General features: G+C 42.3%; 1 protein-coding gene across 4 annotated transcripts in view; it reads left to right on the forward strand.

The window, feature by feature from the left end:
• The window catches only part of sptbn1 (spectrin, beta, non-erythrocytic 1), a 343630-nt gene that overhangs the window by 285688 nt on the left and 30329 nt on the right, over window positions 1-27613 (forward strand). For all 4 annotated transcript variants that reach the window (XM_070889548.1, XM_070889549.1, XM_070889550.1 and 1 more), the window contains 5 exons: window positions 2916-3140; window positions 9981-10070; window positions 12341-12619; window positions 13835-13965; window positions 21552-21756. In XM_070889548.1, the coding sequence (XP_070745649.1) occupies window positions 2916-3140; window positions 9981-10070; window positions 12341-12619; window positions 13835-13965; window positions 21552-21756 (930 nt within the window). The remainder of the gene's footprint in view (window positions 1-2915; window positions 3141-9980; window positions 10071-12340; window positions 12620-13834; window positions 13966-21551; window positions 21757-27613) is intronic.

Below are 27613 nucleotides of genomic sequence, written 5' to 3' on the forward strand. Positions count from 1 at the left end.
ATTCAAAATAAGTAATACGTTTCTCTAGCCCACTTGCATCTTAGTAGATAGAGTAAGCTGTAAATCTAATAATAAGGAATAACCAGTGTTAACTATGGAAAATTCAGACTGGGTAGTTTGGTGGCTCCTTTGAGTCACATTGCTAATTTAGTATTAAATTAGTGCTGTGAATCCACAACAACAACTTGCATTTATAAAGCACCTTTAACATAGTAAAGCCTCCTAAGGCATTTTACAGGAGCGTTTTCAAACAAAATTTACATGACCCGAGTCATGTAAGGAGATATTAGGGCAGGTGAAAGAGGTGGGTTTTAAGGAGCATCTTAAAGGAGGAGAAAGGGTTAGAAAGCCGGAGAGATTTAGAGGAGGGTATTTCGGAGCTTGGGGCCTTGGCAGTTGAAGCACATCCGCCAATGGTGGAATGATTAAAATTGGGGATGCACAAGAGGTCAGAATTGGAGAAGAACAGAGATGTGGAAGGATTGTAGGGTTCAGGAGGTTACAGAGATAGGATGGGGTGAGGTCATGAAGAGATTTGAAAACCAGTATGAGAATTTTAAAATCTAGGCGTTGCCAGACCGGGAACCAATGCAGATCAGTGATCACATGGTGACCGGGACTTAATGAGAGTTCGGATTTAGGTAGCAGAGTTTTCGATGAGCTCAAGTTTATGGAGGGTGGAAGATGGTAGGCCAGCCAGGAAAGCATTGGAATAGTCCAGTCTAGAGATAACACAGGCATGGTGCGATTTTAGGATATGGACACCAAAGTTTTGGGAGCTGGATTGAGCTTGAGCATTAAAATGATTTCACATAGAATCCAAACACTTGGTAGAAATAGGAGGCTTTCATCCTGTAAGTTTAGGGCTGGATTTGAATGTAGATCCAGAGGTGGAAGGATAACCTTTTAACCAAATGTGCCACTCAAACTCTAGTCCACTTTTGACAAAACGATATATTTTTATAGTGGTCAATTTATGCTAGTTCCTTGTACAGTACAAAAATAATAGTTTGCAACTCTGTTAAAATTGAGCTTCTTATGCAGTGATTTTTTTTTCCCTTTCCATACACCCAACACTCTTCAGAAATTCCAGACATGCTTGTTTTCAAGTGTTGAGACAAAGCTCCTTGGTTTTTAAAGGGTAGGCTCAGAAATAATTATCAAGACTTCATGATTTTAAAGAACTGTTTATTAAATTCAAGGTGTCAGCATGCTCGCCTCTGATTCAGAAGCTTGTGGGTTCACAACCCACTCCAGAGACTCGAGCACATAATCCGGCTATGAGGAAGGGCTGCACTGTCGGAGGTGCTATCTTTCAGATGAGAAGTTACACTGAGGCTCTGTCTGCCCCCTCGGGCGGATGTAAAAGATCCCATGGTGCTATTTTGAAAAAGAGCGGTGGAGTTCTCCCTAGTATCCTGGCCAATATTTATCCCTCAACCAACATCACATAATAATTACCTGGTCATGATCAGATTATTGTTTGTGGGAGCTTGCTGTGTGCAAATTGCCACCCGTTTCCTGTATTACAACAGTGACTACACTTCAACAAGTACATCATTGACAAGTACGTCTTTGGGACGTCCTGAGGTTGTGAAAGGTGCTATATATATATATATGCTTTTATATGGCATCTGTTTTTTTTTTTCTTTTTCTTTTATTCAAAAAGATGCCATTCAGGCACACCTCTAAACAAATCAACAACATGTGTTTATTAGAATTGAGAGGCTTGACTCCTTTCTCAAGTGAGCTGCCCAACACCCAATAGAATAATTGTTGCAAATAATCTGTCAACTTAAGCTGGGACATAATCTTTGTGAGTGAAGCTGGTTTTTAAACACCCTCTATCATTATAGAACTAAAAAAAAACACGCCAATACAAAGCTAAATATTAGACAAAAATGTTTAATTGTTGCCATAGTTAGTTTGCCGTTTCAGTTTTTCTAGTCTATTGCACTTTATGTTAATCCCTTATTTTGGAAAGATTATGGGCTAGATTTTCCCCAGCCTAACAAACGTTTTAGCGTGATTTATTCGCGTTAAAAGTGCTTTTTAGTCCTTAAACTGAATTGCTAAAATTTCCCCAAACCTTAAGAATAACGTTTTCAAAATATTGCCAAAAAGCGGATCATACTGGTGCAACCTGAAAAAAAAACGCACTGTCTAAGTTTGGCCATTCGGTGAACATGTTTTGAGAAGAAAAAAAACGCACAAGAAAAACAGGCGTTGCAGCCTCAGAAATGTCGGTAAGTAGGAAGACCTACAAAAAAGGTAAGTTTAAGTTTTTAATTTTTAATTCTTTTGCAGCAATTACTTAGTTAAGGGTCTTGTAAATGTTTTGAGATTTTTTTGTTTTTACAATTTTTTTTTTCTCCCCTCCCAGGGCCTGTGTTTTTCGTGTTGATAGGCCTTGGGCTAAAGTTGACGACATCGCGGTTTTTAACGCAAATCATCGTGGAACGCTGTTTTTTTTTTTTTAAGAACAGGCGTATTTTGTGGCCAAATTTATCCCCTTAAAAATGGTGACATTTTTATTCTTAGTTATTCATTATTTTGTCGTTATGTAGCAAATGATGATAGGCTGGGGAATTTCTAGCCCTTCTAAGACTCTTGAACACATTTAAATAAAAATGTTTTTCTTTATGTTCAAATCTATTCAGATTCTGACTCCAGTGTACAAGATAAATGAATAGCATGACACTGTGGGTGTGTTTGTTTGGTGGATAGGGAGTGGTAATTCATCCTAATTCATGCAAGATATAATATCAACTAATACGTCATTGAAACTGCACAGCTTGTTTTCTGATCCAACAAATAATTGTAGACCACATGAAGAGAAATTCCATATTACAGTATGTTTGTCAATTGGTACAGATTACAATTACAAACTTTTTTTTCTCCTCCTCTTTCATTAGATGTTAGAAAATCAGATTGAAGTGCGAAAGAAAGAAGTGGAGGAACTGAAAGGCCAGGCCAAGGTTTTGAGCCAAGAAGGTAAAGATATTGACGAGGTGGATAGCAAGCGCACGATAGTTGAAACAAGATTCTTGCAGTTACTGGAACCTCTGCATGAAAGGAAACACTACTTGTTGGCATCTAAAGAAATACATCAATTCAACAGAGATCTGGAGGATGAGATTGTAAGTAGGAGCACCAATATATATAATTTAAAGGGAGCACATTAACTTGTATTTTATTTTGGCTTGACATAAATCCATGCAAACTTAAACAATTTAACACTTTTACATCACCGTGTTGTCTTGGGTCTTGATCTTTTTGTTAAGTACTGATTGTTTGATCAAGAGTAGAATTGCCTGACTACAAAGTAGCTGATGCTACCCCTGTACTTTAGGTATTTCAAAACTGGAAGCAATCTTGTAAATAAACATCGACCTGAAATGTTGGGGGGAATTTTGCAGGGGGTCAGCAGGCCTGATTAGTGGCGGGTTTTTTTTGACAGTGGGTCGGGACCCTGCTGCCACGCGCCTTTCCCAAATGTCGGATCTGTTAAAGCTGAGCAGACCCGACATGCATCAGTGGGGAGGCAATTCAGATCATTATGACCTTGTCAACAGAACAATTGTTAAGAACTATTTTCAGATCTCCTTCAGAGTTTACAAGGGCACATTTTCAGAGTTTACCAGGGTGCCCACGTAGTCCACGCTGCTCGGGGATCACGTCAGGTAAGTAGGGCGGGAGTTGAATGGCCATGGAATCTTCTCATTGAGAAGATGAAAATGTGCTGTAAAAGCTCCCATCTCGCAGCTGTTCACTTTCCAAGCTCATGTGGAAGACAGATTGAGCTTTATGCAGGTTGCAAATGTTTGGCGTAAACTCTCTATCCAGTGTCACCTCACATTGGAACAACCTCTCTCACCACTGACAGATCGCTTCTGTCAACTCAAGTTCACCTGCCATCTATCACATCAGCAGCAGTGCCCTTGAAACGATCTCACCTTGGTCATCAGAATCCCACCACGATCAGCCCCAACACCAACAGCACCAACCTTCTCCACAATCACCTGCTGTTGCACAGGACACAGAGCGTCAGCACCTGACCACATTGCTGCCAGGGATGGCATCACCATGACCAGATTTCCTTCACTTGATGCTGTACACCCTGGCTGCCACATGATAAACACAAGAAATAGGAGCAGGAGTAGGCCATACGGCCCCTCGAGCCTGCTCCGCCATTCATTACGATCATGGCTGATCCGATCATGGACACAAGTCCACTTCCCTGCCCACTCCCCATAATCCCTTATTCCCTTATTGGTTGAGAAACTGTCTATCTCTGTCTTAAATTTAGTCAATGACCCAGCTTCCACAGCTCTCTGAGGCAGCGAATTCCACAGATTTTACAACCCTCTGAGAGAAGAAATACCTCCTCATCTTAGTTTTAAATGGGCAGCCCCTCATTCTAAGATTATGCTCCCTAGTTCTAATCTCCCCCATCAGTGAAAACATCCCCACTGCATCCACCTTGTCAAGCCTCCTCATAATCTTATATGTTTCGATAAGATCATCTCTTACTCTTCTGAATTCCAATGAGTAGAGGCCCAACCTACTCAACCTAGTGAACCTTCTTTTGAACTGCCTCCAAATCAAGTATATCTTTTCTTAAATATGGAAACCAAAACTATATGCAATATTCCAGGTGTGGCCTCACCAATACCATGTATAACTGTAGCAAGGCTTCCCTGCTTTTATACTCCATCCCCTTTGCAATAAAGGCCAAGATTCCATTAGCTTTCCTGATCACTTGCTGTATCTGCATACTAACCTTTTGTGTTTCATGCACCAGGACCCCCAGGTCCTGCTGCATTGCAGCACTTTGCAATTTTTCTCCATTTAAATAATAACTTGCTCTTCGATTTTTTTTTTTCTGCCAAAGTGCATGACCGCACACTTTCCAACATTATACTCCATCTGCCAAATTTTTGCCCACTCATTTAGCCTGTCTATGTCCTTTTGCAGGGTTTTTGTGTCCTCCTCACACATTGCTTTTCCTCCCATCTTTGTATCGTCAGTAAAATTGGCTACGTTACACTCTGTCCCTTCATCCAAGTCGTTAATATAGGTTGTAAATAATTGGGATCCCAGCACTGATCCCTGCGGCACCCCACTAGTTACTGATTGCCAACCCGAGAATGAACCATTAATCCCGACTCTGTTTTCTGTTAGTTAGCCAATCCTCTATCCATGCTAATGTATTACATTCAGCCCGTGAACTTTTATCTGTGCAGTAACCTTTTATGTGGCACCTTGTCAAATGCCTTTTGGAAGTCCAAATTCACCATATCCACTGGTTCCCCTTTATCCACTCTGTTCGTTACATCCTCAAAGAATTCCAGAAAATTTGTCAAACATGACTTCCCTTTCATAAATCATGCTGACTCTGCCTGACTAAATTATGCTTTTCCAAATGTCCTGCCACTGTTTCTTTAATAATGGACTCTCAATTTTCCCAACCACACATGTTGGGCTAACTGGTCTATAGTTTCCTACTTTTTGTCTGCCCCCTTTTTTAAATAGGGGCGTTATATTTGAAGTTTCCAATCTGTTGGGACCTCCCCAGAATCCAGGGAATTTTGGTAAATTACAATCAATGCAACCACTATCCCTGCCGCTACTTCTCTTAAGACCCTAGGATGCAAGCCATCAGGTCCAGGGGATTTAATCTGCCTTTAGTCCCATTATCTTACTAAGCACCACCTCCTTAGTGATTGTGATTATGTTAAGTTCCTCCCCCCTTAAAGCCCCTTGGCTATCCACTGTTGGGATATTTTTAGTATCCTCTACCGTAAAGACTGATATAAAGTATTTGTTCAGAGTTTCTGCCATCTCCATGTTCCCCATCACTAATTCCCCGGTCTCGTCCTTTTTATATACCTGTAGAAACTCTTGTTATCTGTTTTTATATTTCGGGCTAGTTTACTTTCATAGTCTATCTTCCCTTAATCATTTTTTTAGTCATTCTTTGCTGGCTTTTAAAAGTTTCCCAGTCTTCTGCCCTACCACTAGTTTTGGCCACTTTGTATGCCCTTGTTTTTAATTGGATACCATCATTTATTTCTTTAGCCATGGACGGCTATCTTCTTTTACATCCTTTCCTCCTCACTGGAATATATTTTTCTTGAGAGTTACGAAAATCTTCTTAAATGTACACACCACTGTTCATCAACCGTCCTACACTTTAATCTATTTTCCCAGTCCACTTTAGCCAACTCTGCCCTCATGATGCGCGAGATTGGCACCACCTCACACCACTAAAGCATCCCTACAATGCCCAAGCCATTCCTTTCACACTCATCACCATTGCGAAGGGTACCGTTATGTCTCACCATTCACTGCAACTCACCAAGCCACTTCCAAAGGTGCGCACAGATCTGTCCAAGAACGCAAAGTGTTGAAATAAAACTTTAAATGTTTAACACCACATTAACAAAAACCTTACATGAACATTGCATAAAACACCGAAGTACCTACCCTTGTGTGTTGTTATTTGGTATGATTGGACTAGGATGAGGGTGAACGTGATGGTGGCTAGTGAGATGGGGAAGTGATAATATAGATAGAGAGGGATGGGTGGCGGTGCAAGGTAAGTTGCTGTGAGTCAGGATGTGCAGGAGTAGGGTAGGGAAGGCAGAGTGATGAGTGGCACAGCAGGATAAGGTTGAATGTGACTTTGCAGTAATGTTTTGTGATCTATTGAGATCATTTAAAGGTTTGCGCTACTGCAGTCTGGTCCTCCTGACGACATCCCTGTTTGTATCCTCCTGTGCAATGTGCAACCAGGCTGCGTTGGTCTCCTGGGGAGGTCTCTTCCGCCCATTGGAAGGGACGAGAACCTTCCTACGTACTGAGGCTTCCTCCATAAGCATATAAAGGGAGTCATGGGAGAGCCTGGGTGCAGCCGTGCACCTCTGTGCAGTGCTCGTCAGTGTTGCAGCACCTCAATGCTGTAGAACACTGACAGCACAAATGTCAAAATCAATTTGTGCATGGTCCCTTTAAGGAAACAGGCTGATGACGCATAATCAATTGATGTCATCAAACCAGCTTCCTTCAATTGGCCGGCAAACGCGCTGGGCAGGCTTAACAAGCCCAAGCATCGGTAAATCATTTTGGACAGCGAGCTGGAGCCAGCAGCGAGGCCGGAACCCGCCACCGACGTTGGCCGCCTTGGGCCTGCCAAGGCTGGTAAAATCCAGCCCGTTAAATCTGTTTCTCTCTCTCCACAAATGCTGCCTGACCTGCTGAGTATTTCCAGCATTTTCTGTTTTTATTTCAGATTTCCAACATCGGCAGTATTTTGCTTTTGTATTAGTTACACCTTTAACTGTGTTTGAAAGGTTATCTAATTACTTTCTAAATGAAGATTTAACCTGTCCCTCTCAATTTTTTCAAATAATTTTCCCACTGTCTTCAGAACGCTGAGAAGGACTGCTCCCTCCGCGACACCCTGGCCCATTCCGCAATCACCCCCTCCCCTTCCCACGGCACCTTCCCATGTAAGCGCAGGAGATGCAACACCTGCCCGTTTACCTCCTCCCTTCCCACTATCCAGTCCCCAAATACTCCTAGGTGAAACAGCGATTTACTTCTACTTCTTTCAATTTAATATACTGTATTCGCTGCTCACAATGTGGTCGTCTCTACATTGGGGAGTTCACAAGTGTAGATTGGGTGACCGTTTTGCTGAACTCCTCCATTCAGTCCTTAAGTGTAACCCTGTCACTTTAATTCTCCACTCCACTCCACTCCCACTCTGATATCTCTGTTCTCGGACTCCTCCACTGTTCCAATGAAGCTCAACACAAGCTCGAGAAACAGCACCTCATCTTTTGTTTAGACACTTTACAGCCTTCTGGACTCAACATAGAGTTCCTCAATTGCAGAGCATAACCTCTGGCCATCTTTGGCTCCCTTTCTTCCTCCCTTTTTTTTCTCTTTGTCCATAATGGCAGCTGGTCATTAATATGCCATTCACACCCTATCTAGATTTACCTTTTTCTAACTTCTGTCATTACCATTTCAATTCGGCCCCTTTTGTCTCTAATCTCTCCTCCCTTCCACCCTATCACAGTCCTTCCCTTTTGTTCTTTCTTCCCCTCCCCCTTTCAGTGCTTAAGAATGTGTTATTTTCGAACAATCAGCAGTTCTGGCGAAGGGTCGTCGACCTGAAACGTTAACTCTCTTTTTCTCTCCACAGATGTTGCCTGACCCGCTGAGATTTCCAGCATTCTCTGTTTTTATTATCTGCTATTTCCTCTCTTAACAGCCTGGGATACATTTCATTTGAACCTGGAGTTTTATCCATTTTCAAAGCTGCTAAACCCCTTAATACTTCCTCTCTCACTGTGTTTATTTCACACTCCTCCTCCCTGATTGTAATGTATGCATCGCCCCTCTCTTTTGTGAAAGCAGACGCAAAGTATTCATTAAGAACCACACCCACGTCTTCCGCCTCCACACACACATTACTTTTATGGTCTCTAATAGGCCCTACTCTTTTTTTTAGTTATCCTCTTGCTTTTAATATATTTATAAAACATCTTTGGGTTTTCCTTGATTTTACTTGCCAACATTTTTTCATGCTCTCTTGCATTTCCTAATTTCTTTTTTAATTTCACCTCAGCACTTTCTATCCTCCTCTAGAGTTTCTGCAGTATTGAGCTCTCAGTATCTGTCATAAGTCTCCCTTTTTTTTCTTTATCCTACCCTGCATTTACCCTTGACAACCAGGGGGCTCTAGATTTGTTAGTCCCACCCTTTTTCTTTTAGGGAACATACTTGCTCTGAACCCTCACAATCTCCTCCTTGAATGTCACCCGCTGCTCTGACCTTCAAGAAGGCTCATGTGGAGTATAAATGCTGGCATAAACCAGTTTTCTTTGTACACTAAAAGAATCAAGGGATATGGGGATAGGGCGAGAAAGTGGAGTTGAGGTAGAAGATCAGCCATGATCTGACTGAATGGCGGAGCAGGCTCGAGGCGCAGTATTGTCTACTCCTGCTCCTATTTCTTATGTTGGGCCGAGAGGCCTGTTTCTGCAGACTCTCTTTAATTCTATGTAATAATTTTACCTTTCACAACAGATATTTTCACAACACAAATATTTGACATGGCTGAAGATTGTAATAAAAAAACATTTTCCCAAAAGTGAGAGTATGGACACGGCATAGAATCTTACAGCACAGAAGGAAGTCATTTGGCCTATCATGCTGCCTGTACATATATGAGCTATAGCACCCAAAAATGAAAGCGAGTGTATTATTGTTCCCATGTGGTAGCAAGATCACGGGAACACGATCACCGTCAAATCACGCACCATCCGGACTTAGCCATATACTGCTGTTCCTTCATTGTCACTGGGTTAAAATCCTGGAATAACTTATCCTCATCAGAAATACTGCAGTGGTATAAAGAAAATAACTGATATCACCACCTCCAGGCAATTCTGGATGAAAAGCAACCTGTCAAGTATCATCCACATCACAAGAACATTTTTTTTATTTTGTAACCCAAAGGTCATTAACACTCATTCCACCAATGCATACTGCAATCAGGGCCAATCTCACTACACTCTTTGAGTTAAATTATTGAATTAATATTAACACTGTTGTTATGACGAGTATTAAACTTGAAGCCTATATATTAGGTTATTGCTGGTGAAAAAGTTAAAACCAGCATGTATTATCAGGTAGTGAGCAGTGTGGAAATTCTTTCAATGGTGTTTAGTGTTTCATTTTAAGATACTCCTGATTGTCTGATTTTCTACGCTGATACTGAATCTGAATACCAGTTCTCGTCCACATAAGTTGATCGCATTCAGAAAATATATATATTTTGAATTTTTTTGTCATTATCTCACTTATATTTATTTATATTTATGTGGTGAAACCAAATGACCATCAGTTACACTAGGAACATAATTCTTGCAGCTTTAAGTCTTGTGTTTCCATCTATTTTTTAGTTGTGGGCTGAAGAACGTATGCCTCTTGCAACATCCACCGATCATGGCCACAACCTCCAGACTGTACAGATGCTGATCAAGAAAAATCAGGTGACCGAGATGAAAAATATCTAAGGGCACAAATGTTTTGAAAATTACTGCTAGTGACCGAATAACCGGAAATGTTAGTTTGGCTCAGTCTCTGAGTCAGAGGGATGTGGGTTCAAGCCTCCATCCAGGATTTGAATTTATAATCTACACTGACACTTCACTGCAGTACTGAAAAAATGCTGCATTGTCAGAGATGCCACCTTTTGGATGAGATGTTAAACTGAGCTCAGTCTGCCTTTTGCGATTGACCGTAAAAGATCCCATTGCACTTTTTTGAAGAAGGGTAGGAAGATCCCTCAGTACTGTTCCCCGTAAGCTGCACTTTGTTCTGCATGACCTGTTTCTTTTAATGCGCAGCCCTTTAAATTTCTCCGCATGCGCGGTATTTACAATGTAAAAGCTGGTCGCAGCCTTGCACCTTAGTGGGAACATTGTCCCTTAGTGGCTTGGCTAACATTCAACCCTCAACCCATGATATCTATACAGATTAACTGGTTATCCATGTCATTGACATTCGTGATGATTTGTTGTTTGAGAATTCGCTGCCATGTTTGCTTAGAAAACAACAGTAATTATATCTCAAATAATTTCTTGGCTGTGAATTGTTTTGGAAAATCTTTTGGATGTGAGAGGTGTTATTTAATGCAAGTTATTTTCTTCTGTAATGTAGAAGAACAAACACAAAATCTATTGAACTTTTTGATTATCATTATTGTAAAGTTAACATTACTTCATCAGATAGATGAAGCTTACCATTTTTAAGCGTATTGAAGCACAGTCCCCACCACTAAAACATCAATGTTTAAAACAGGCAGTCGCTTATAATTGGCCAAAAAGCGATACCATTATGAATTAGCAGTAAATGCTCCATTTATTTCAGGCAATAATTTCTGTTTAAACACAGTAGTTCGCATGGGCACTGAATAAACATAAGTAAATAGAACCTAGTTAAGGTGCATTGAATGTAATAAGAGCTTTATTAAGGCAGATGTCACTTCCCTTAGACTATGACAGCTTTGATGAGTGAGAAACATTGGCACGGATTTTACTATATTAATACTGCAAGACTAACAGCCTCAACGTTATTACAGGGTAAATCTGACACCAACTTCTGGCGTCTGTAAATGGGCAGTTAAATACAGAAATCCAGTACCGCGCTCCTCCACAGGGTGCGCTATTGCCTTGCCGATAGGCTGGGCTCTGAAGTCACTTTAATGGCATGAACTTGGGGTAATACCCACTTGTCTTGCACTAAAAATGGCTAGAAACATTAGACTACTGTATTCAAGAGTAAGTGAGTTTTTAATGGCGTAATAAGTGATAGTTACCACTGAACAGCCTCCCTGTTCAAATGTGGAGTCTCACTCCCTCAGAAAAAAAGTAATGTTGCAGATTTTAAAAAAAATGTAAATAACTTTTTTTCGGGTTTTTCTGTTTGTCTCTCTTATCTTGCTCCCTTAATCTGATCTGTATGTCCCAATCTTTATTTTACTTCCTGTACAGTTTAATTTATATTTCCTGTTTTTTTTAACTTGCTGGCTTGGAGTCTGCGTGGCTCAGTGAGGATTCTTCAATCTGATTGGATGAAGACCCTCTCTGCTCACAGATGCCATAGATCCCCTGTAGAGGGTACTGCATTGGATCAGATGGGATTAGTAGAAATCTCTGCTGACAAGCCCACATAAAGTCTCTGGGCAACTGTATGCGAGGTGAACGACGAAAGCTGTTCCTTCACTGCTGAGAGGAAAATCCGGGCCATTATACAGTTTGCAACCAGTTGTGCTTAAACAATATTCAATGCATTTAATTCACTTTACATTGAAACTATAAGAGAGCTAAATTTATTTACAGTGTATTATGGAGAGATCATAGCAGTAATCTAGCAGTTGTAATATTATTTAGACCAAAATACATTTCATGCCTTTTTTCTTTTTAAACAACCATTTAAACAGAAACTTTGAGAAGAATAGCAACATTTACAAAGTATTAAAACTGGACAAAATGTAAGGCAGATTATAAACCCATTTAATTAATGACGTAAAAGAACCACTGCGTTGACATAGAAACCCAACAGGTCAAAAGGCCAAAGTGCTTCACACACAACAAATTTACAGTACTTGAAATTAACTCGACATTAACGCTTCCTCGTTATACCGGGCAGCACATATAGCGGCAAATCGTGTTCACATGAATGCACCCACTATAAGTGGTGGGGACTGTGTTCGTTCTCTGTTGTACTAATAAGTCCACATATTTTTTGTTCTGTCTAGACTCTGCAAAAGGAAATTCAGGGCCATAAACCACGTATTGATGATATATTTGAGAGAAGCCAAAGTATGGTAACTGCTGACACCCCAAGTGCTGAGGCTATTCAGCAAAGATTATCAGATCTACGAGAACTTTGGAACTTATTGTCTGAAGAAACAGAGAAGCGGCACAAACGCCTTGTGGAGTCTCACAAAGCCCAACAGTACTATTTTGATGCTGCAGAGGCTGAAGCCTGGATGAGTGAACAGGAATTGTACATGATGTCGGAAGAGAAAGCGAAGGTTTAATATTGCATATTTTATCATTCTGAGAGTGCTAATAACTAAAAAAACACACACAAAAAAAAATTGTTAGTGTTTTTAAAGCTATTGTAAAAGCAGCATTATTTACAAAAGTCAGCGGCATCTCTATAAAGTCTGTGGACAATTTAACTAAAATCCATGGAGACGTCTCTCAAAAATTTCCGGGGAATGATATCCCAAAATTACATTTTTCAATAAGTTACGGGATTTTCTATACTTATAATTTAATTATGTTTCTTTGCTATCTCCATATTTCTACAATATTTCAACAAAAGATAGTTGTCTAATGGCCAGTGCCCCCACCCCCCAACAAATGTTTTGGATATGTTGGGTACTGTACTCAAAATAAAATATGTCTTTGGAAAAAGGAATGGGAAAGAATAGCAATCAGTGGGGGCAATTTTTACCTGAAAAAACAGGTGGCTTTGGAGCTTGGGGTTAGTTAAATTGTTAAAAATCAGAATCCTGACCTGAGCATGACTCAAAAGCCTCCTGCTTCTGGTTTTAATGGGGGCGAGCAACGAAACCACTGCCAGGAGGCAGGGCATCAATTTCAATATTACAATGAGGCTGGAAGCCTCTTCTTTATCCACCATTTTATTTTAAACTCTTCTGGTTGGGTTTTGCACACTTCATAAAACCTGGCAGTTACAGCAAGGCTGCTGCATCCAGGAAATAAGTGCCATTATACCTATCTGACCCCCCCGCCCTGCGATCAGAGACCCCTCACAAGGCCTCCGATCGCCTTGTCGGACCCGCCCCCCCCCCCCCCCCCCCCCAACCAAACGATCATCCTGAGGCCGACCACAATCCTCTGATAGCCTGTCCTGATCCTCCTTCCCTCTGTGTAGCCTAGTGCTGCAGGACCATCCGCATGCATCTAGCCAACCTCTCCATTTGGCTGGTTGCGGGTGGGCAACAGATGCTTCAGATGCAAATCAGAACCTGCCAAACGTATTCTCCCGTGTTTCCCGCCCACACCGGAGCCCCCCAACCCAAGTTTTCCCATGAAAATCCAGCCCTGGATTTCTATACATCTTTAAAAGTCTGTATCTGGATTTCTTAAACCACTTAAATCATTAGTCACAGCATTTGTGGTGCTCTGTTCAATCATTCAATATTTTTAAATGGAAATTTAGAATAGTCCCAGGGAACTGTTTAAAAACAACTTTTCATGGATGTTTCACTTTGCAGGATGAGCAGAGTGCAGTGATGATGTTGAAGAAACATCAAATTTTGGAGCTAGCAGTGGAAGATTATGCTGAGACTGTTCATCAACTCTCAAAAACGAGCAGAGCTCTGGTGGCAGATGGGCACCCGGAGAGGTTGGTTTAATTCTTGACATTAGTATTACATCTAAATTCATAAGAACATAAGAAGTAGGAACAGGAGTAGGCCATACGGCCCCTCAGGCCTGCTCCGCCATTCAATAAGATCATGGCTGGCATGTTCAGTAGCATTGAAATACAAAAAGGGTGAAATTGTTCTTCGGCGATAGCATAACATAAGAACATAAGAATTAGGAACAGGAGTAGGCCATCTAGCCCCTCGAGCCTGCTCCGCCATTCAAAAAGATCATGGCTGATCTGGCCGTGGACTCAGCTCCACTTACCCGCCCGCTACCCATACCCCTTAATTCCCTTACTGGTTAAAAATTTATCTATCTGCGATTTGAATACATTCAATGAGCTAGCCTCAACTGCTTCCCTGGGCAGAGAATTCCACAGATTCACAACCCTCTGGGAGAAGAAATTCCCTCTCAACTCAGTTCCAAATTGGTTCTCCCATATTTTGAGGCTGTGCCCCCTAGTTCTAGTCTCCCCGACTAGTGGAAACAACCTCTCTGCCTCTATCTTGTCTATCCCTTTCATTATTTTAAATGTTTCTATAAGATCACCCCTCATCCTTCTGAACTCCAACGAGTAAAGACCCAGTCTACTCAATCTATCATCATAAGGTAACCCCCCTCATCTCCGGAATCAGCCAAGTGAATCGTCTCTGTACCCCCTCCAAAGCTAGTATATCCTTCCTTAAGTAAGGTGACCAAAACTGCACGCAGTACTCCAGGTGCGGCCTCACCAATATCCTGTACAGTTGCAGCAGGACCTCCCTGCTTTTGTACTCCATCCCTCTTGCAATGAAGGCCAACATTCCATTCGCCTTCCTGATTACCTGCTGTACCTGCAAACTAATTTTTTGGGATTCATGCACAAGGACCCCCAGGTCCCTCTGCACCGCAGCATGTTGTAATTTCTCCCCATTCAAATAATATTCCCTTTTACTGTTTTTTTTTCTCCAAGGTGGATGACCTCACATTTTCCGACATTGTATTCCATCTGCCAAACCTTAGCCCATTCGCTTAACTTATCTAAATCTCTTTGCAGCCTCTCTGTCCTCTACACAACCCGCTTTCCCACTAATCTTTGTGTCATCTGCAAATTTTGTTACACTACACTCTGTCCCCTCCTCCAGGTCATCTATGTATATTGTAAACAGTTGTGGTCCCAGCACCGATCCCTGTGGCACACCACTAACCACTGATTTCCAACCTGAAAAGGACCCATTTATCCCAACTCTCTGCTTTCTGTTAGCCAGCCAATTCTCTATCCATGCTAATACATTTCCGCTGACTCCGTGTACCTTTATTTTCTGCAGTAACCTTTTGTGTGGCACCTTATCGAATGCCTTTTGGAAATCTAAATACACCACATCCATCGGTACACCTCTATCCACCATGCTCGTTATATCTTCAAAGAATTCCAGTAAATTAGTTAAACATGATTTCCCCTTCATGAATCCATGTTGCATCTGCTTGATTGCACTATTCCTATCTAGATGTCCCGCTATTTCTTCCTTAATGATAGCTTCAAGCAGTTTCCCCACTACAGATGTTAAACTAACCGGCCTATAGTTACCTGCCTTTTGTCTGACCCCTTTTTTAAACAGAGGCGTTACATTAGCTGCTTTCCAATCCACTGGTACCTCCCCAGAGTCCAGAGAATTTTGGTAGATTATAACCAGTGCATCTACTATAACTTCTGCCATTTCTTTTAATACCCTGGGATGCATTTCATCAGGATAGTGATTTGGCAATCGTTTTACACCCCGCTCGATTTCTTTTCCATTGATTAGCTGTAAAACTGTTTGCTGATTTGTTATCGCCCATCTTGCGCTACCGTCAAAGATTAATTTCACCCCCTAAATGTTTAATCATTCCTCATTTGTTCATTTTCCTATACCAGTGTATAGCTGTCATCCAACTATGGCAAATTGTGAGACTGTCTCTTTAAGGTTTTTCACTTTGTAGCCTTTGCAAAAAAATGTCTGGATTGTTTCTTCCTGTCTACCCATAGTATTGGTGCAAGTCAGATAGCCACCAGTAGAAAATGAGCAGGAATTTAATTCCATCTTAGCTTGGCTCCAGCGTAATTTACAGGGCGCAGGGACCAGTGGTGACAGAAGCACCCACCTCAAATAGTTGTTTCATTTCAGTATTAATTTGGGGCAGGGATGACCTGCATATCATTTTGGATGTTGTGGTATGTACATTATAGTTTGTAAATTACACCCATATGAAATGAACATCAAAGGTTGCTTGGTGGTGGTAAATATACAGAAGCTTACTGAAAGGACGCAGTAATGTTAAGATAAGTGTATTTCAGTCATTTTGTAACCTTTTTTTGTGCTTTCTTTGTCCCTTCTGGCACTTATGAACATTTTTGCCAGTTGCTGTAAATTATTTTTTTTGTCCCCTACACAAATTGGTTTCATAATATTCCTATCTTAGGTGGTTGGACAAAGAGGAAAATCGGTAATGTGGTACACACATCTGCAAATTAACTATTTTCAGAAAATTGGATGGGAACAGCACACTTTCACTAGAGTCTGTCTAAAACCCACAACCAGAATTCAGGTTGAAACGATACTAACAGCAGAAAATCTATGTTACGATCTCCTCTGACCCCTGCAGTACACACAGCCTCATTTTAAATTTGCCGTTTTTGTCCTTCTCATTGGTATGCTTGTGCTGCAACATAGTTACCAAATCCTTATTCACAAAGTGCAGTGTGTTTTCCATAGTTGTGATGTATGCCAGTTAATTGTTGCTGGTGTGACCAAAATCCTATTTCATTTATGCCTGCTGAACTCCACGGTTGCATGTGTTGCCATTGGACTTTTCCAGAAAGAAACCTGCCAGCAGTGTAACTTCACACATTGTATAACTTCTTGCAATTTACAGCCTATTCCAACCTCTCCAATTATGAGTGCTGGAAAGTGATCCTGGAAGAAATGACAGGGATGTTGATCCTCCAGGCGCAGCCAGTGCAGTTCACATTCAAAACATGAGGACAAGCGGACAAAAAAAATCGAGTGCAACTAATAGCCATGTTTTAGACAATACTTCTCCAAAGGAAGCTGCCAAGCAATGTTCTTCTTAGAACTGTGGAAGTAGAGTGAAATTTTAGGGCCCTTTGCAACTCGCTTAAGCTTTTTTAGGTATCTCAAAAGGTCTTTGGTGCTGAGCAAAGGCTCCCATTGGATCTGGCATTCTTTACTGGCAAATCCTGTACTAAAGAAGCTTTAACTGTTACTTTATCCAGAGAGATATTGCATGACATACTATTTTGCTTGGGTCCAGTCTGCTGCTGATTCTTCTACTTGTGCTGCAGTAAATTCCTGAGCAATGAGAAAAATATACTCTTAATTTTCTCTGCAAGGCAGCTACTTGGAGGAATTTTAGGATTTTTCTAAACATTACTCTCAAGATAAGTGCATTGGTGCCTTTGTTTTCCAAGCAGGTCTAATAATTAAGTCCAAGTTTTTACCATGTATTATACTATTTTATTATAACCAGTGAACATGGAGCATGCATGGGTGAATTTCTCTTCTATTTCATCCTTGTACAAATCTTCCTTACTATTAATTTGTTTCTCACTGACATAGGGCTCAATTTTTCCCAGTGTCGCGTGCTGCTTTTTTTGGCGAAAGTTTAAAAAAAAATTAAAGTTTCCCCAAGGAATGTGCGCCAGCGTAACTCCGTTAGTTACGATTTTTTTAGGTTAGTTTTTTTTTGTGTCATGGGGCGTAACCTGATGTCTGCGCCAGTTTTTTTGTCAATTATGTAAGTTTGCCCCAAAAAGATTTCTCCTAGGTCGGCGTATGTGACCACTCCCAAAAAACCTTCTGGTGAGTTAAGAAAAAGCAGCGCACATTGAAAAATCAGTGCAGAAAGACACCATTGCTTTTCAGCAAGTCAAGAACAGGAGGACTACTTTGTTAGTTGAAGTGAAGATTACAACTGCACTTTCATTCTATGCATCTGGATCGTTCCAAGCTACAACTGGGGATGTGTGCGCCATTTCTCAACATGCAACACATGTCTGCATTCGGCAGGTGACTGCTGCACTATATTCCCGGAGGAATGACTACATAACGTTCCATCCAGGCAATGCGTGACAGAGCTGTGGGCTTCTCCAGGATAGCTGGCTTCCCAAAGGTACAGGGCTGCATTGATGTACCCACATCGCCTTACGAGCACCTTTGGAGGATTCCAAGATGTACAAACAGAAAAGGCATCCACTCCATTAACGTGCAGCTCGTGTGTGCCGACATGCATCGCATCATGTCAGTTGATGCAAGATACCCTGGGAGCACCCATGATGCGTTCATCCTATGTGAGAGCGTTATATCTGCCATGTTTCAGCAGCAGCCAGAAGGGCTACTGGGAGACAAAGGGTACGGCCTCGCCACCTGGCTCATGATGCCCCTATGCGTAACCTGGACGGAAGCTGACCGGGAATACAACATGTCGCACATTGCGATGCGCAGCATAATAGGACCATTGATATCTTGAAACAGCGTTTCCGATGCCTGGACTAATTCCGGAGGCTACTTGCAATACTCCCCTGAGAATGTCGGTCAGTTCACTGTTGTGTGCAGCATGCTGCATAACTTGGCCATCATGTGGCAGCAGCAGCTGGTAGTAGAAGACCCACCTGAGGTGAGAGCAGCTGATGAGGAGGAAGATGCAGATAACGAGGAGGAGGACGAGGAAGCCATGCAACTACCTGAACCCCGAGCACGACGGTGGAAGAGGGCGGGCCATCGTGCTCCTTTGATTGCTCGAGCCTTACGCCAGCAGTTCATCCGTGAACGCTTTGCTGGCTGAAGGCTCAGCGGCAACTATTCTACATGGACCAACCATGTTTACTGTTTGGACCTGTTGCGTAATGTCGTATTGTGTTAATGGAACAAATAATGGAAATGATTTAGTTCCAAAAGTTGTATTAATAATGGAACAAATAATGGAAATGATTTAGTTATAATTTAAAACATTTTTTTCAAAAGTTTAGCAAACATTTGTTTGTATTTAACTTTAATAAACATATTCTTGTATCAAACTTTAAAGTTTTCACAAGGTCACTTACTAACTTTTAAACTTGCAAATTTACATAACTTACAAAAAGCTTTTAATTTGAGAACAGCTACAACAGTAACAACAATAATCATAGCAGCAAAGAAAGGCTGCACCCAACTCTCCTCCACCTTACTGTAAGACCGCCCGCTGCGCTTGGTCTTGGTGAGTCCACCACCCCTGCCTGCAGACAGTGAGGCAGCATTTCTCAGGTTGGTACCAAGCTTATTCTTCTGAACATCTCTGGTAACGTGCACTTCTTGATGGGGGGGGACAGCCGGTAATGTAAAAGGCCCGGCTTGGGCCTCTTCAAAGGCAGGACTGGGGATTGGAGTGAGAGTGGCAGTTGATTCTTGCAATGGGCGCGGGGTCTGGGCATGTTCCCTTATTGCAGCAGCTAACTCCAACATTCCCTCCTTCGTGCCCTGACAATGCCTCAACTACCTCTAACATTCCCTCCCTCATGTTCGTCAACAGCGTCTCACCTACCTGTGACATGCCCTCCCTCATGTTAAGCAAAAGTGTGTCGACTACCTGCACCATTGCCTCCCTCATGTTCACTGACAGCGCATCAGCTAGCTGCGACATTCCCTCCCTCGTGTACCGACGTTGTTTCTGAAGACTGAGATCTTCCCTCCCTCATGTTCCCGGACAGCGTTCTCATTTCTCATGAGTGTTGTTACTTCTCCCGACAGTCCCGATACCTCATCACCCACCCCACTGATGATGTCCAGGTCAATGCTTGCCGCACTCAATGAGAATTAAAGTCCTTGCACACAACTGGCTCTTTAAAAGTGACCGATTGCAGAATGGGAGCTGTACTGTGCATGCGCGCCCATAGGAATCAAATCAAAAATGCCCTTTTTTTTCGCGCAAGCGCAGAAGGGGTGGCGTCGTTTTTTCGTAGCAGACATTAGGCTCCACTCCCTGAGGCTACAGGACAGGCTGCGTGGCAGCAATTTTTTAAAAAAATAGAGCGGGGAAACTTGGCACATTTATTTTTGGAGCAGTTGTGGCGTTTCTCTGGCAATACACCAAAAAATGGCTTTGGCCAAAATTGAGCTCTTAGAGTCTAGTGGTTCATAACTTTTAAATAAAATTGCTTTGAATTAGCTACCTCTGCTGATAATGATGTTCGACTAATTGGCCTATAGTTACCCGGTCCAGTTCTATCACCTTTTTTGAATCTAAGTATCACGTTAGCATGTTTCCAATACTGCAGAAATGCCATAGTGTCCAATGATTCCTGCATGATTGTGACCAGTTCTATGTATAATATCCTGCCGGATTTCTGAATCCTAGAGCATATGGTCCAGGGGATTTGTTGTCCTTAACTTCCTTTTAACCTTTCAGTCTGGCACACTGACTGCAAAAACTAGATAACCAGACTTATCCTTTTTCCCATGGAAAATACATATCTTAACTATTTTTGCCATCCCCATCAACTTTAGCTGCATTTTTATTTTACAGAATGATAGCTTTTTCTCGAGCTATTCTTTTACTATTATGATATTAAAGAATAATTTGAATACATTCTTAACTGCTTTTGCTATTTTGATATCCTGGCACATTTTGTACCTGTAACATCTTTCAGAAAATCCATATATGTTTTTCCCATCACCATTGTTCTTGCTCTTTGTTTTCTTCCAATTTTAATTGGCCTATTGATTGCTGGGTTTGATTATTTAGTTTACATAACTTTATTCAACATTATGGATAAATGTTACACATTCATGCTCCCAGTGTGGAGCTTCACCTGCCGTGAACACACAACCTGCAATTTGGGCAGGGAAGTAGATGTGGCTTATAGGACTTTCCATCTATTAAAATTAATGGACATTCCTTCCTATCTGACCTCCATGTCCAATTTCCTGGTATGTATCCCAGCAGGCAAAGCTCCATGTCAGGAGCACAAGTTGGTAAAATAGCTCTTAAATCATTTTACGTGTTTTTTTTCTTCAACTCCGTTATCTTTTAGCAGCACTTCCTAGTTCATTGCTCCCTTATTCCATTGAAGTTTGTCTGTCTAAAATCATGCATGTTTCGCCTTGAGTGATCAGCAGTTGGTCTTAAATTTATCGCATTGTTGTCACGAGTACCCAGCTAAGGACCAAGGTGCAATTCGAGAATGAGATCTTACAAATGGCATGGAATGGATGAACTCATTAAAGAAGCAAAGTCAAATGTAAATACACAGTGACATCACAATCATTTGTGATACTGAGACTAACTACAGCAGGAATATCCATGGAACTGGGCAAAAGTAAGTGCATGCCAAGCAGAAGCCATGGTATCACAGACAAGGTGGCAGGTGTGCCATAAGATTAAAATGTATTTTACCCACTTCCCTGTGCAGTTGCAGAAAACCCATGCTCCTCCATGTTCTTCATTATTGTGTGTTTGATCTACTTTGCATCTTAGTTTTGTATAAGAGTGATTGGCATTTGTTTTTACAAGAAGCTTCGCTATTAATTATTGACAATTTTGGTTTTTCAGTGAACGTATCAGCATGCGCCAGTCCCAGGTGGACAAGCTTTATGCTGGCCTGAAAGATTTGGCTGAGGAGAGAAGAGGGAAACTGGATGAGAGGTACCGCCTTTTCCAACTGAACAGGGAGGTGGATGACTTGGAGCAGTGGATCGCTGAACGTGAGGTGGTCGCTGGATCACATGAGCTTGGACAGGACTATGAGCATGTTACGGTAAACATTTGTCTGAAAAATATTTTTTAATACATTTTCCAAGTTTTTTTTTGGCTGATTATTCAAGACTGGAACTTGTCTTAGAAACATAGAAAATAGGTGTAGAAGTAGGCCATTCGGCCCTTCAAGCCTGCACCACCATTCAATAAGATCATTCACCTCAGTACACCTTTCCTGCTTTCTTTCCATACCTCTTGATCCCTTTAGCCGTAAGGGCCATATCTAACTCCCTCTTGAATATATCCAATGAACTGGCATCAATAACTCTCTGCGGTAGGGAATTCCACAGGTTAACAACACTGAGTGAAGAAGTTTCTCCTCATCTCAGTCCTAAATGGCTTAGTCCTTATCCTTAGACTATGTCCCCTGGTTCTGGACTTCCCCAACATCGGGAACATTCTTCCTGCATCTAACCTGTCCAGTCCCGTCAGAATTTTATATGTTTCTATGAGATCCCCTCTCATCATTCTAAACTCCAGTGAATACAGGCCCAGTCGATCCAGCCTCTCCTCATATGTCAGTCCAGCCATTCTGGGAATCAGTCTGGTGAACCTTCGCTGCACTCCCTCAATAGCAAGAATGTAAGAATGTCCTTCCTCAGATTAGGAAACCAAAACTGAACACAATATTCCAGATGAGGCCTCACTTAAGGCCCTGTACAACTGCAGTAAGACCTCCCTGCTCCTATACTCAAATCCCCTAGCTATGAAGGCCAACATACAATTTGCCTTCCTCACCGCCTGCTGTACCTGCATGCCAACTTTCAATGACTGATGTACCATGTCACCCAGGTCTCGTTACACCTCCCCTTTTCCTAATCTGCTGCCATTCAGATAATCTGCCTTAGTGTTTTTGCCACCAAAGTGGATAACCTCACATTTATCCACATTATACTGCATCTGCCACTCGTTTGCCCACTCACCTAACCTGTCCAAATCACCCTGCAGCCTTTTAACGTCCTCCTCACAGCTCACACCGCCACCCAGCTTAGTGTCATCTGCAAACTTGGAGATATTACACTCAATTCCCTCATCCAAATCATTAACGTATATTGTAAATAGCTGGGGTCCCAGCACTGAGCCCTGCGGCACCCCATTAGTCATTGCCTGCCATTCTGAAAAGGACTCGTTTATCCCGACTCTCTGCTTCCTGTCTGCCAACCAGTTCTCTATCCACGTCAGTACATTACCCCCAATACCAACCATGTGCTTTAATTTTGCACACCAATCTCTTGTGTGGGACCTTGTCAAAAGCCTTTTGAAAGTCCAAATACACCACATCCACCGGTTCTCCCTTGTCCACTCTACCAATTACATCCTCAAAAAATTCTGGAAGATTTGTCAAGCAGGATTTCCCTTTTATAAATCCATGCTGACTTGGACCGATCCCGTCATTGCTTTCCAAATGTGCTGCTATTTCATCTTTAATAATTGATTCCAACATTTTCCCCACTACTGATGTCAGGCTAACCGGTCTATAATTACCCACCTTCTCTCTCCCTCCCTTCTTAAAAAGTGGTGTTACATTAGCTACCCTCCAGTCCATAGGAACCGATCCAGAGTCGATAGACTGTTGGAAAATGATCACCAATGCATCCACTATTTCTAGGGCTACTTTCTTAAGTACTCTGGGATGCAAACTATCAGGCCCCGCGGATTTATCGGCCTTCAATCCCATCAATTTCCTGCCTAATAAGGATTTCCTTCAGTTCCTCCTTCTCACTAGACCCTCGGTCCCTTAGTATTTCCGGAAGGTTATTTGTGTGTTCCTTCATGAAGACAACCAAATTATTTATTTAACTGGTCTGCCATTTCTTTGTTCCCCATTATAAATTCACCTGAATCTGACTGCAAGGGACCTACGTTTGTCTTCACTAATCTTTTTATCTTCACATATCTCTCGAAGCTTCTGCAGTCAGTTTTTATGTTCCCAGCAAGCTTCCTCTCATACTCTATTTTCCCCTCCTAATTAAACCCTTTGTCCTCCTCTGCTGTATTACAAAATTCTCCCAGTCCTTAGGTTTGCTTGTGTTTCGTGCCAATTTATATGCCTCTTCCTTGGATTTAACACTATCCTTAATTTCCCTTGTTAGCCACCGTTGAGCCACCTTCCCCGTTTTATTTTTACTCCAGACAGGGATATACAATTGTTGAAGTTCATCCATGTAATCTTTAAATGTTTGCCATTGCCTATCCACCGTCAACCCTTCCTAAGTATCACTCACCAGTCTATTCTAGCCAATTCACATCTCATACCATCGAAGTTACCTTTCCCCAAGTTCAGGACCCTAGTCTCTGAATTAATTGTGTCACACTCCATCTTAATAAAAAATTCTACCATATTATGGTCACTCTTCCCCAAGGGGCCTCGCACAACAAGATTGTTAATTAGTCCTTTCTCGTTCTACATCACCCAGTCGAGGATGGCCGGCCCTCCAGTTGGCTCCTCGACATATTGGTCTAGAAAACCATCCCTAATACACTCCAGGAAATCTTCCTCCACTGCATTGCTACCAGTTTGGTTAGCCCAATCAATATGTAGATTAAAGTCGCCCATGGTAACTGCTGTACCTTTGTTGCACACATCCCTTATTTCTTGTTTGATGCTGTCCCCAACCTCACTACTACTGTTTGGTGGTCTGTACACAACTCCCACTAGTGTTTTCTGCCCTTTGGTATTCCGTAGCTCCACCCAAACCGATTCCACATCATCCAAGCTAATGTCTTCCTTACTATTGCATTAATTTCCTCTTTAACCAGCAACGCCACCCCACCTCTTCCTTTCTGTCTATCCTTCCAACACCCTTTGCCCCTTTAGAATTATGCTGTAATGTGGCCATTTTTGCTTTTTGCCTTGGGTTTCTCTGCCCTCCACTTTTACTTTTTTTCGTTCTATCTTTTACTTCTGCCCCCATTCTACCTCCCTCTGTCTCCCTGCATAGGTTCCCATCCCCCTGCCATATTAGTTTAACCCCTCCCCAACACGAGCAAACACTCCCCCTAGGACATTGGTTCCGGTCCTGCTCAGGTGCAGACCGTCTGGTTAGTACTGGTCCCACCTCCCCCAGAAACGGTGCCAATGTCCCAGGAATTTGAATCCCTCCCTTCTGCACCACTCCTCATGGCTTAATGTTACTAGAGCATTCCTCTTAGCTCTGCTTAAAACACATTGGGCTGGAAATTGATCAAAAACTGCCACCGTTGGTATACCTGCCCAAAAAACCGCTAAGATTATTAAATTAAGGCCAGCGGAAAATTAATCAAAAAATGGAAAAAATCCGCCCGGCGGGAAAAATCACGTTGTACGTGGATTCTCAGTGGAAAACGCGAGCCTTGTCAAATTTAGACCGAGGCTGAAAGTTGGGCCTAGGGAGGGGGGCAAACACACACAGACATTTTTCAATAAAACAAAAAATAAAAAAACGAGAAACATTCTCGCGACCCTTTTTCACTGAATCGCTGCAAAAGAATTTTTAAAAAACGTTAACTTTTTTTTACAAGGTTTCATACCTACCGCTGAGCTCCAGCTGGTTTCTCGGGGGTGTTTTTTTTCCTGCTTGCCTACGGCTCACCGCTGTGACCAAACTTGGGCAATAACGGTTTTTCTGGCGATGCACGCCGCCGGCAGTCCGTTCCCCAGCAGTATTTCGAAACTGCCGACGGAACACTTCAATGAAATTTCCGCTGGATGGTCTTCTGCCAAAAGTGAAGAATGCCGGTGGAAATGCTCACCAAATTCCAGCTCATTATATACATGTACATGGTACTCTACTTCTGGAGACGGCCTGGGAGGACAGACACACAAACATTAGCGTCCTCGTCCAGGCCAACATCCCCAGCATTGAAGCACTGACTGCACTTGATCAGCTCCGCTGGGCAGGACACATAGTTCGCATGCCAGACACGGGACTCCCAAAACAAGCGCTCTATTCAGAACTTGTCCACAGCAAACGAGCCAAAGGCGGGCAGAGGAAACGTTCGAAGGACACCCTCAAAGCCTCCCTGATAGTGGGGTGTCGCACTTTTGACACCTGGGAGTCCTTGACCATAGAACGCCCTAAGTGGAGGAAGTGCATTCAGGAGGGCGCTGAGCTCCTCGAGTATCGTCGCCGAGAGCATGCAGAAATCAAGAGCAGGCAGCGGAAGAAGCGTGCGGCAAACCAGGTTCCCTGCCCACCCTTTCCCTCAACGACTATCTGTCCCACCTGTGACAGAGACTGTGGTTCTCGTATTGGACTGTGCAGTCACCTAAGAACTCATTCTAAGGGTGGAAGCAAGTCTTCCTCGATTCCGAGGGACTGCCTATGAGGATGAGACTACTTCTGTGGAAAATATTTCAGTACACCACTAATATCACCAACTTTTCTTATCTCTGGGGAAATCAGTTACTGAAATGCCTTTAGTCAGAGCTATTAATCAAGTGTTGGTTATTGTGTCAAGCAAGTTTCTCTTCCATACTGCAGTACTCAATGGTGCATTTGCAGCAATGGCAAACAAAACTTGAATTTTTCTTTTATATTTTGCTGTTTTGACAACTGCTACATTTGTAAGAATGACAACACTAAACATACTTGGTGTTTGCTTTCAGATTACTCGCTTTGTGATTTTAGTGTCTGTATTCCATTGATAAGAACATAAGAAATAGGAGCAGAAGCTGGCCATAAGACCCCTCGAGCCTGCTCCGCGATTCAATAAGATCATGGCTGATCTGATCATGGACTCAGCTCCTCTTCCCTGCCCGCTCCCCATAACTCCTTATTCCCTTATTGTTTAAGAAACTGTCTATTTATGTCTTTAAATTTATTTAATGTCCCAGCTTCCACAGCTCTCTGAGGCAGCGAATTCCACAGATTCACAACCCTCTGAGAGAAGAAATTTCTCCTCATCTCAGTTCTAAATGGGCGGCCCCTTATTCTAAGATCATGCCCTCTAGTTCTAGTCTCCCCCCTCAGTGGAAACATCCTCTCTGCATCCACCTTGTCAAGCCCCATCATAATCTTATACGTTTCTATAAGATCACCTCTCATTCTTCTGAATTCTAATGAGTAGAGGCCCAACCTACTCAACCTTTCCTCATAAGTCAACCCCCTCATCCCCAGGATCAACCTAGTGAACCTTCTCTCAACTATCTCCACAGCAAGTATATCCTTTCGTAAATATGGAAACCAAAACTGCATGCAGTATTCCAGGTGTGGCCTCACCAATACCCTGTACAGCTGTAACAAGACTTCCTGCTTTTATACTCCATCCCCTTTGCAATAAAGGCCAAGATTCCATTGGTCTTCCTGAACACTTGCTGTACCTTCATACCATCCCCCTGTGTTTCATGCACAAGTACTCCCAGGTTCCGCTGTACTGCAGCATTTTGCAATCTTTCTCCATTTAAATAATAAGGTGCTCTTTGATTTTTTTCTGCCAAAGTGCATGACCTCACACTTTCCAACATTATACGCCATCTGCCAAATTCTTACCCACTCACTTAGCCTGTCTATGTCCTCCTGCAGCCTCTTTATGTCCTCCTCACACATTGTTCTTCCTCCCATCTTTGTATTGTCAGCAAACTTGGCTACATTACACTCAGTCCCCTTCTTCCAAGTCGTTAATTTAGATTGTAAATAGTTGGGGTCCCAGCACTGATCCCTGCGGCACCCCACTCATTATTGATTGCCAACCAGAGAATGAACCATTTATCCTGACTTTCTGTTTTCTATTAACCAATCCTCTATCCATGCTAAGATATTACCCCCAACCCCGTGAACTATTATCTTGTGCAGTAACCTTTTGTGTAGCACCTTGTCAAATGCCTTCTGGAAGTCCAAATACACCACATCCACTGGTTCCCCTTTATCCACCCTGTT

The sequence above is a fragment of the Pristiophorus japonicus genome, chromosome 9 (assembly GCF_044704955.1).
Source record: "Pristiophorus japonicus isolate sPriJap1 chromosome 9, sPriJap1.hap1, whole genome shotgun sequence".
NCBI lineage: Eukaryota > Metazoa > Chordata > Chondrichthyes > Pristiophoridae > Pristiophorus > Pristiophorus japonicus.